General features: G+C 45.6%; 1 protein-coding gene across 1 annotated transcript in view; it reads left to right on the plus strand.

The window, feature by feature from the left end:
• The window catches only part of FGF11 (fibroblast growth factor 11), a 433912-nt gene extending 423089 nt beyond the window's left edge, over positions 1-10823 (plus strand). Inside the window, exon 5 of the mRNA XM_085637555.1 lies at positions 10462-10823. Within this exon, the coding sequence (XP_085493681.1) occupies positions 10462-10598 (137 nt within the window). The 3' untranslated portion in view covers positions 10599-10823. The remainder of the gene's footprint in view (positions 1-10461) is intronic.
• Positions 10824-11756: the final 933 nt, after the last annotated feature.

Genomic DNA, 11756 nt, shown 5'->3' on the forward strand with positions numbered 1-11756 from the left:
GTAACGTCATCTCCTGTCAGACCCACACGCTCCACCATTTACAGACGCCATTCATCATATACCCACAATGGCGCCAAATATATCTCAACACTGCTGTGTTTACATGCAAAATGCAAAACATGCATCCATTAAAAAAACTCAACACTAATCAGGTTAATGCAAGATTTACTTAAAGAAGATCCGGGCATTTTCTAGATAAGGCAGTGATTTGATAAATAGAAGACAAAATGTGGCAGCAACAAATATGTCTTGATGGTGGTGGGTCGAGTGGCCAACTTTATGAGGACGGGCCTTAATGGACCAAGTCCATACTTTCAGGTCCTTTGAAAGTGCACTGGAAGTGGACAGGATAGGACATATTTATAAGGAAATTGCGGAGCACGGCGCTGCAAAATCAGCTGCAGCGCTGCACTCCGCCATTTTCAAAACACAGGGATGTGCCGTATTTTCAACAATATGGCGCACCCCTGTGTTTTCCCTAGAGCTGGTGCTAAAAATATCTGCCTAGCGCCAACACAGACACCCTAGTTCCATAGTGCAAGGTTGCCCGCGTTGCAGGGAATGATTGTTTATATCTAGGAAGGTGTCCCTTCCTGCACATAAACAATCCATAATGGCAATTTGTTACTTCTACGTGTGCTGCATTCTGCAAACACACGTAACAAATCCTCATTATTTAATGATTGTGTTTGTGCAGGAAGGGTTACTTTCCGGCACATAAACAATCTTTAATGGTGTTTAGCTCTTTCTATGTGTGCTGCAGAAAGGAGCACATGTGGAAAAAGCAAAAAGAAGAAGAAATAAAGTATTTCCCCTCGTTGTGCCATTCTAAGGCCTGCTTTTGCATGACGTTATTTTTTGACGCTGCCTCAGATTTATAGATCCTTGTAAAACTGGTGCAGCGTCAAAAAGCAATGGTGTTGTGGTGGAACGTCCACAGCAACACCTATTGCACGCCACTTTCACGCAGATACCTATGTGAAAGGGCATCATATTTAAAAAGCAGTGTTAAGCCACAAAAAGAGTCTTAATGCCACGTTATAAATATGGTACAGGACATTGCATCACCAGAACGTCGGTAAAAGTGACATTCCAGTGGCGCAATCCACTTGTAAATATGCCCCAATGTGTGCTTACTGGGGCCAAAGAAATGTACAGCATAACATGGTCGGCTTGTGATTGTGTTGTACAGCTTATAGGTAGGGCCACTGGTATTATGTGATTGTGCGGCAGCCGCAATATTTGCATAATTATACATTTGCCACATAATGTTCCGCATAATCTGCAGATTTTAATTTAAAAAAAATCTACCTCAAACGGTTCAAAAGTTACTGAAAATGCAGTGACACATTGTGCAGCACAGTGGAAGCTCCTGTGCACAACTGGACTGGTTACCTTTTTGCTACTTTATGCTATATTTGGGTGTTAAATGGGTACTAATGAGGTGTAACCAATGCCCAGACAGTGTTTCCAATATTAATAATGACAAAAAAATGAAGTAATACTTTTACAAAATATTCCGCATTATGCCGCATAATTGTCCTTTTCTTGCTGCATAATTTACTCAACCCTGTTGCATAGTTTGGCCCTCTCCTGCCGCATAATTCCAGTGGCCCTGCTTATAGGTAAGGGCAGAGTATCCAGCTGTGAATTAGAGATGCGCTGTCACTGGCTTTTGGCCCTCCACCTACATTCCGCTGATGCACAACTTGTGAATCTGTGCAATATCACCATTGCGTCACCAGGGAATTAGGATTTTAATTGATTTACTACTACTTCGCCAAACGTATGGCACTCTGAAGTGAAGTAAGTAGCTATGTTATAAGAGGAATAAATTAGACAGAAATAAATTATACATTCTCACATATCTCTTGTTTAGATAATTTGAGTTCCCAGTGTGCAGATGTGTTTTGTATACTAAATTAATCTTCCTTCCATCAATGCAAAAATATTTAAAACACTAAACAAAAACAAGTCAATGGTGGAGAACTAAAAACCCAACACTAGAAGTCAAAGATCCCAGAACCACAACAATCGTGGTGTCCTGATCTGACATAACATGTAATTTCCAGAATTCTGAGAGGTCAAAGGAGCCTAAAAAAGGCAATTCCAGAAGAACAAGCTACCTATATTTGGCAACGGCTCATCAGGGAGAGACCGTATATAGCTGCAAATTCCTTACCTTAGGATATTCCCCAGGCATCAGACTGGAACCAAATAATCTTATCCAGTACCTCTGCGTGCCGGTAGGTGATGCCAATCGACTGCACGTTGGCAGCATCCATGCCAGATGTGACGTGTGTGGTGCCTATATAGGCAGGACCCCAGCATGCTGACATCAGTTCCTTTACATGACTCTCTGTGCCAGAAGCACAGAGCTACCTCAGAAAGCTGATTGACCAGTGTGCAGAAACTAAAGACCTACAGGAACTTTTTTAGGTAGGAAGACCGGTTCGCAGAAACGAGTGGCTCGGAGTGTTGGTTAGGCATTTACGGCTAGAATCACTACCAGCTAAGGCATTACCAAATGTACATAGCTTGTTCATATTATAAGAGAATTCTAGCCACAGATTTCTTACCTTAGAATATATACCAAAGCAATACCTCTATGGAGGTTGGTCTGCGAATTGATTCATAGCAAAAGAATTCTGGCAGACCAAATGAGCAACGTGTCCCTGAAAACAGACCTGAGTGTCAAGGCAGTAGTGTTTGGTGAATGTGTGTAAGGATGTCCACATCGCAGCCTGACAGATGTTTAGGACAGGGACTCTGCGAGCTAACGCAGTGGTTTCAGCATTTGTTCCAGTGGAATAAGCCCGTCAGCCCTCAGGGGGTTGCTCTTTGGCCAATGAGAAGCAGATCTTAATGCAGAGTACAATCCATCTGGGGACGGTCCCTTTCTGGACTGCTTTCCTCTTTTTTGCACCAGTGAATCCAACAAAGAGCTGATATTCCACCTGGTGTTGGCTGGTGCGATCGATGTAGAAAGACAACGCTCTTTTTGGGTCCAAGCAATGGAGTCTCTCCTCCTCCTTGAAAGGGTGAGGCGGAGCAAAGAAGGTAGGTAGCTTGATGCTTTGGCCAACATGAAAAGGTGTCATCACCTTTGGCAAAAAAGATGCACAAGTGTAGAGAAACAGTTTGTCTGGGACAAAGCTGGTGTACGGAGGATGAACAGAATGCGCATGTTGCTCGCTGATCCTCCTGGCCGAGGGGATTGCCACCAAGAAGTCTTGACCATCAGAAGTCTAAGGAGGCAGCTATGCATGGGTGCAAAGGGTGAACACGTTAATAACGTTACCTTAAAACCAAATTACGGTCCTATGGGGCATAACAAAATGTTTGTGGGGAAACCTATGTGGAAGATGATTTAGGAAACATGTCACAACAAGTGACTTGAAGGGAGGCTTGATAGAGCAACCAGAAAATAAACGGGATGGACGAAAGATACCCCTTAACTGTTCTCAGAGCAAGGCCTTGCTAGGCTAATGAGAAAACAAATAGCAACACTTCCGACAACAATTCAGAAAGAGGATAACCATGATTTTAAGTGCACCAAGCCACAAACTTGTACCAACAGCAGGTGTATACTGTCTTTGTGGAGTGACACGAGGCTGCCAAGATGACCTCACAGACTACGGGGGAAAGATTGAAGACTCTCAGCTGCCGCAGCTCAATATCCGCGCATGAAGTTGGAGCGTGTAGTATCCTGCCCTGTTGGTGCAACGGGAGATCCTCCAGAAAGGGCAGCCTGATTGGAGGACCGAGGCTTATGCTCAGGAGTTCGGGTTACCATATCTCCACACTTAATCTGGAGTCACAAGGATGACCTGGTCCTGGTCCGTCCTGCTCTTCTTCAGAACTTGGAGCAGGAGTGGTATCGGCGGGAAGGCGTGCAGGAGTCCTGAGCTCCACTTGAGTTGAAATGTGTCTCCAAGCGAGAGCCACCTTGGAAACTTCAATGCTCAGAGGTGCTGACATTGCACATTCTCGGCAGTTGCGAATAGATCTAACCAAGATTCTCCCTAGTCATGTGCAGGGACACAGAGCCTCCTGGAACATGGTCCACGACCACATCTTGCCCTGTCTGTTGCAGTACCACACAGCATCGGTGTTGTCCACGAACACCTGAACCAGCCTCCCATTAAAGATTGGAAGGAAGGTTTTCAATGCCAAGTGAATCGATCTCAGCTCCAGAAAGTTGATGTGGAGCTGAGACTCCTTCAGAGACCAAAATCCTCTGATCTCCACCTCTCCCAAGTGGCCACGCCACCCCGCAAGTCACATATCTGTCACCACTGTGAGATCTGGGTGGGGAAGGGGGGGGGGGGGTCTGCTGCTGATCCAATAGTGGTTCGTTAGCCACCAATGTAGATCATTTGCAGTTCCCTCCATTATCAAGACCAGGTTGGGGAGTTTTCCACGATGCTGCGCCCATTGGGACTTCCACTGCAGAGCCCGCGTATGCCAGCGGGCATGCTTTACCAATAGGATGGAAGGCCCAGCAGCCTCAGATTCAGTCGCCCCATAAACCAAGATAGAGACTAGCTGAAGCATTGGTATCATAGACTGAATGTCCTGCACTCGCCGCTCCGGAGCATAGGCGCAGATTTGCACTGTGTTCAGAATGGCACCGCTGAAAGGGAGTCTCTGAGAGGGAGTCAGTTGTGACTTTTGCACCTTGATAGTGAACCCCAACAAATGTAGGAGGTCCACTATAGTCTGGAGGTGGGTGACGACTGCCTAGGGCGATCCTGCCTTCGACAGCCAGTTGACAAGATAGGGGAATACTGGAAACCTTTACCTCTCCATATGGTCTGTAACCACCACCAAGACTTTCATGAACACCTGCAAGGTGCTGGTAAGGCCAAAGGGGAGCACAGCAAACTGAAAGAGCTCGTAGCCCACCATGAACTACAGGTAATGTCTGTGGGCTAGCAGGATGGGTATATGGAGATATGTGTCCTACAAATCCAGTGCTACCATCCAGTCTTCCAGGTAGAGGGAAGACAGGACCTGAGCAAACGTGAGCGTTTTGAATTTTTATTTCTTTAGTATTTAAGAAATCTAGAAAAGTGCAGAGGCCTCCTTTCTTGTTTGGCACCAGAAAGTACCCTGAATAACAACCACAACCTACTTCTGATGCCGGCACCCTCTTGATGGGATATCAAGAGCCAAAAGAGCCATTACTTGCTGGCGCGACAAGGAGGGATGATCCTCCGTCAGCCAATCTGAGGACGGTGGCATGGGTGATGGGGTTTTCATGAATGGAAGGGCATAACCTGCTGAACAATTTGGAGCACCCACTTGCCCGAAGTTATGGACTGCCAACAGGGCAGGCGGTGCTGGACCCTGCTGCCAATCTTTTGCCTGTGATGGTGCAAGGGCATGTTAAAAATGTTTGGAGGGTCCGGCTGCCAAGGGGTGGCGGACTGGGCAGATCTCTGGCTTTCGGTCCTAGAGACCTGTGGGCGCCGTGACCACAAAAGGCCTGGGTAGTCTGCTGGTCATGGTGTGTGGGTGGAAATGGACGTGAGTGCTAGCCCATACCACAGTTCTGGAAGGCAGAATGATATTGGAGAGGGTCCATGGTGGTTCCCAATGGCAGGCGAGTACAATCAAAGGCCATGTCCTTGAGGGATGCCTCAACATGCCCTGAGAAGCCACTTAACCTCAGCCAGACTTGGCGACAGAGTGCCACAGACGAAGAAATCGCTCTTTCCAGCAAGTCTGCCATGTCCAGTCCACAGTCTATCGTGAAGTTTGCTGCATCGCTGCCATTGGCAATAGCCTGGGTCAGGATGTCTCAGGTCCCCTCCGAGAGCACGTATTCATGACTGAATCCCACACTGTAAGGGAGTACCGGCCCAAGAGGTGCACATAGTGATCACAGACCACAGTGCAAGGCTGGTGAAAGAGAAAATACTCTTACCAAAGGTGTCCATTCTCTTGGATTTCCTATCAGGGGCGCAAATGTCCCTTGCACAGGAGTGTCTGTGCATGGCGTGGCCCAGGCCTCAAGCGCAACATCAGTGAGGGCTTCATTAAAGGGGAGAAGAGGTTCTGTGGGGACTACCCCAGGTTAAAGCAGCTCTGTGTGCAGAGGGCGGCTAAGGTTGAAGGACCTTAGCTGCCCTTCGCACCACCATGGTATAAGAAGCTCCTTCCTTAATAGCCATACTAGGAGGAGTCAGTGTCTGGCGAGGTATTCAGACAACTTATCCTCAGCCAATGGCTCCTCAATGGGGTCAGGATAACCTTAAAGATTCCCAGATCTGCCACAAGCATATTACTCAAGGGCCTATCAAAAAATGGAGACACTGTCTCTGACCCGGAGGATCTTGGTCATTGGCGCCAAAGTCGAAGTTGGACGGAGCCAGTCCAGCTCTGTATCAGAGTCAGGAATGACAATGAAGTCAGTGCAACCGAGGGGCATAGCGCCACTGGGAATGGTGCCACTGAACCTGACTCTGGTGGAGATTGTGAATTCGCGACCGGAGCCAGTCCGGATCCAGGAATGGATGCAAAGGGCCCGACTGGCACCAAGGGGGAACCTGCTGGCGGGAATCCAGATGAGGCGCCTTCTAAACCTATGGACCCGAAGGCGCTCCAGAGTGGTCAGCTCACCCAAAGATGTGATTCTTAACCTCATAGAATTCTTTCCATTGGGCGGACTGCTCCAGCTTTAGGAAATTCTGGGATGCGCAAGACCTTGACTAGTAGCATTGTTCCTGCGCTTAGTCTGATGACTTGAACCAGTGCAGCGAAGTTGAAAAAAGCTTCAACTTCTTATTGTAGGACAATTCAGACCTTCACGCTGACCTTCCAAATGACCGAGACCTGGAGCGTTGCAGATTTGTCCGATGGCAAGCAACCAGGCCCGTCAATGCAGGCTCCTGGACCGCTTTGGGGTTCACCGTACTGCAGTCAGGGCAAGCCTAAGAGGTGTGGTCCGGCTTCAGGTACTATAAGCAAACCAGGTGGGTGTCTCTCACAGACATGTTCCTGTAGCAGGATCCCCAGGGTTTAAAATTCACAGGTTTCTTAATGAACATCCTTAAGGCACGCTGGGAGCGTAATTGCTTAAAAAGGTGTTGCCAAAAAGATGAAAAAAACTGTCAAAAAATGACTGAAGTAGCTCTGCGCTGATGGTGCAGAAAGAAAAGAACTGATGTCAGTTTCTTGGGGTAGTGCCTATATAGGCACCGTGTATGTCACATCTGACGTAGACGATGTAGATGTGGAGCTGATTGGCGCCACCTACCGGCACGCAGAGGTACTGCTCAAGATTTTCCACATCCATTCGGCTGCCTGGGGAATATTCTAAGTGAAGGAATCTGCAGCTAGAGGTCTCTGAAATTAACATTTTCAAAAACAAAGCCGAAAGGTGAGGTTGGTGAATATCAATACACAGTATTTTCCTGATATTCCATGGCAATCGTAGGTGAATGAATATTTTAATCACAGACTTGTGTGCGAAAATATGTTGTTCTGTAAAGAGAGTAATTTATTAAATTGGTATCCATATCCTGTTACACAAATACTCGAAATTTAGAACATATTTCTGCAAAATCACACCTTTTATTAGTGATAACAGCAGAAAGGGCAATAGGATGGGGACAAAGGCAGACTGTCCTATAACGTAATCATGTGGTTTATGCCACGGGGGTGCCTCCGAAAGTCAAGTGGGGTATGGGAAGAGTGTGTTATGTCAGGACTAGCTGAAAGGTACTCTTCCCATGCCTGCAGAGTCAAACAAATGGTATACAACCTTTACAACGCAACTTTTACAACGCACTACACTTACAACGCATTTTTTACAACGCAACATCCACTACAACGCATTCCATTACATCGCAGGACACTACAACGCATTTTTAAAAACTACCTTTACAACGCATTCCATTACATCGCATACTACCTTTACAACGCATACCATTACAACGCATAATATTACATTAAAACCCCTACACTATCCAACACTTACCCTACTGTTGCACCCCCTGGAGTTAGAATAGTAATTTTTACCCCTATACTATCCAACACTTACCCTACTGTTGCACCCCCTGGAGTTAGAATAGTAATTTTTACCCCTATACTATCCAACACTTACCCTACTGTTGCACCCCCTGGAGTTAGAATAGTAATTTTTACCCCTATACTATCCAACACTTACCCTACTGTTGCACCCCCTGGAGTTAGAATAGTAATTTTTACCCCTATACTATCCAACACTTACCCTACTGTTGCACCCCCTGGAGTAAGAATAGTAATTTTTACCCCTATATTATCCAACAATTACTCTACTGTTGCACCCCCTGGAGTAAGATTAGTAATTTTTACCCCTATACTATCCAATACTTACCTTAAATGCAATGTAATATTATGCGTTGTAATGGTATGCGTTGTAAAGGTAGTATGCGATGTAATGGAATGCGTTGTAAAGGTAGTTTTTAAAAATGCGTTGTAGTGTCCTGCGATGTAATGGAATGCGTTGTAGTGGATGTTGCGTTGTAAAAAATGCGTTGTAAGTGCATGTGTTGTAAAAGTGTGCGTTGTAACGACATACATCCCAAACAAATCCAATATCAGGATAATAGGGACAGTAGATTTCGTTGTTCACATGGTTCCACCATTCACTCTGGTATAGATCCGGAATATTGAGGATGAAAGTTTGAGTGGTCGCAGTGTTGTGACCAAAATATTGACAGGTAAGTGTGTATCGTTTTTTATTCTTGATGCCACATATATGTACCTTGGTTATATATAGATATATATATATATATATATATATATATATATCTTTATAGCTTCAAGATACATAGACATAAACTTAAGAGTACTTACCTGTACGGACTCACCTACTCGATATTTTGGATTTTGATATTTTTGTCATGATATTGTGGCCACTCGATAGTTCATCCCTGATATTCTGGTCTACAGTCTCCACTCCAAATGTGGTTCATACATTTATTGGCAGTCGCTTTTCATAGAGATGCTGCTTCACTATCATTGAGACCTTCAAATAAAATATTCCACAAACATCTTATTCCAAGAAATATAAGGGAGTGGCAACTGTGCTGTATATTGCTTTTTTCTTCCAATTCACGAAAAAAAACGAAGGGGCATATTTGCGAGCCCCTTTGCGTCGTTCTTGCACCAGGCAATGTGGGGCAAGAGCGACGCAATTCAAAAATGAGATCTTGAGTAAAGATCTCGAGTAAAGCAGCGCCACGCAGATCCCTGCATTGCCGTACTCTGCGATAGGGAGGCATTCCATTGGCTTTAGGTGGGTGTTCTCATGCAACTCGCATGGTTTTTGACGCATTCCCAGATTTACCGGAGCTAGTAGACCTGGGATTGTGCCAAACCTCATTACGCCTTCCCAGGAGATGCAGAACAAGGAGAAATATCTTTATTTCTTCTCGTTACTACCTCTTTCCGTGTGTGCTGCATTCTGCAGCACACGCAGATAGAGGAATATGCCTTTTAGGATTGTTTTTGTGCAGGAAGGTGCTCCTTCCTGCAAAAAACAATCCTGCATGCAACACGGGCACCCTTGCACCATGATGCAGGGGTACATGTGTTTGTTCTATGCAGCCACAACTGCGCTAGTGCAGAGGAAAAGGCGTGAACACGTCGCATTCTTTTAAATACGTCAGATTTCTGCCCTTTCCCATTCATGCAGCACAGCAATGTGACTTGGCACGCTACGGGACTTTTTTGTAAATATGCCCCTGAAATCACAAGGGTGTGCTAACAGTTTAAGAAAATTGTCACTGGCCGAAACTTACATTTTACTTGTGAGAAGTAGTAATGTATTTTGATGGCTAGACAGAACGAGTGCAGAGGTAAAGATGCAACACCTTTTTCTGTCCTTATAGGCCACTTCCTAAATGTGATGGGATGGATTCTGCAGCCCACCCAGCACACATGATGGAAGATGTCCCCCCATCCCCCGACACCAGATACTTATCTCTCATTTGTCAATCTGTTGGTTCTTGCCCTTTACGAGTCCCTGTATGACTTGATCTGTACATCTCTTCTGCTGGTTTGTGCCAAAATGTTATAAAAGCCTGGCCCTCTGATACTATGTTGGGTATTCAAGCAAACTGTTTTCTCTGTGAATTTGTTTCTATCTGAAGTAGGAAGCTGCGCGGTCAATAAACCACTTTCTACTTAATGTATTGGTCAAAAGTCCCTACAACAGAGTATTATTTTTGAACTGGCACACTAGCAAAAACAATTTTACAAAAATATACATGCATAATATGAACACCTAAATGCCAGTGCCTTCACTGTACCCTCCTCAAACATGTGCACCCCGGCCGACTCCTTATAGTTTTTGTGGTACTCAATCGGTTGCTCTTTCATCTCTTGCACCCACACTATTGTGCCCTCTTCATACTGTCAGAACTGTGTTTCTGCTAGGAAGTGACTCTCTGTCTCTTGCCTTCACAGTGGCGATGTACCGGGATCCCACGCTTCACAATATTGTTGACAAGGCGCAGGGGCCGAAGATCTCCAAAGTGACAAGTGTCCCGACACACCTCAAGGCCAACACCAAGAAAGACTCTACAAAGGCAGAAGCCACGTAGCCTAGGGACGAGGAGGTGGGACCTAACCTGCCTGCAAGCTACTGACCCCTGCAGAATACAGGGCAGTAAACAAACTGTACTGGAACAGTGGGACGTATTCAAAGTAATAATCGGAGGCCTCATGTCTAAGAAATGGGGAGAAAAGGAAGGGGGAGGATGGGAAAGGAGGGAAGAAGGTGAGACCAGAGAAGACAAGAATGGAGAGAGCGTGGGAGGGGAAGAAAGAAGTGGAAACACCTGTGAAAACAGATTAAGGAAGAAAAGGAGTGAAAAAGCAGTTATTCATAAAAAAAAGAGAGGATTAGCGAAGGGACAGGTGTCAGAGCAGGAGAAGTAGAAAAATTATAGACTTAAAGTCAAAGAGAAAGAAGACAGTAAAATAAAACATGTTCCCAAGCAGGAACATTTTTTTATAGCAGCACCAGTCCCTTTAATGGACAAGGGTTGATTAACAAAAATCATTTTTGGGAATTCAAATTCCGGGAAGGAAGTCAGTGTTCCCTAGCAGGCTAGCATCACTGTTTTTGAAGCCAATGAGAAGGGGGTTTGCCAATTGTGATGTACTTTGTTAACCAGATCGTTTTGTGACCCTCCCTTTGAATGTATGTGACCTCCTGGTACACAGGCTGGATCACAAATATGAGTAGGCGGTAAACTCCGCTCCATCGGCAGAGTTCATGGAGTTTTGGCCACTCAGCACTCCGGTTGGAGAGCGGAGTTTGGCAAAAATCTCCGCCAACCGCTGCTAGGCAGAGATTTTCTCGCACACGGCTTGCCAACATTAAGTTGGCAAACGCGAGCGAGAAAAAACAAGCATTAGACCACCTCCCGGCAAGATTTCTCAATGCGGGCGGCTGCAGCAGATCGCTACCACTCTTTGAAAAAGTTGCCGCTTGTTTTAGGAAAGCTGTCACTCAAGTAGAAAATCTACATGAGTGGCAGAAAGAAGCAGCGTCCTCTGGTGCATCGCGTGGTGCCGTTCATCCTGGTTTAAAAGCGTCGAAAAAACTCCCTGTGCTAAAAATCAGTGTGAGTCGCACGACGGACCGGAAATCCGCCGCTTGCAAAATTCTACGTAAGTTTGCAGGGTTTTTAGGTCTCTGTGGAATTCCGTTGAGTAAAACTCCGCAAGTTCCGTTTATCCCTCTGCACAAATTG

Source organism: Triturus cristatus, chromosome 12, assembly GCF_964204655.1.
Source record: "Triturus cristatus chromosome 12, aTriCri1.1, whole genome shotgun sequence".
Classification (NCBI taxonomy): Eukaryota; Metazoa; Chordata; class Amphibia; order Caudata; family Salamandridae; genus Triturus; species Triturus cristatus.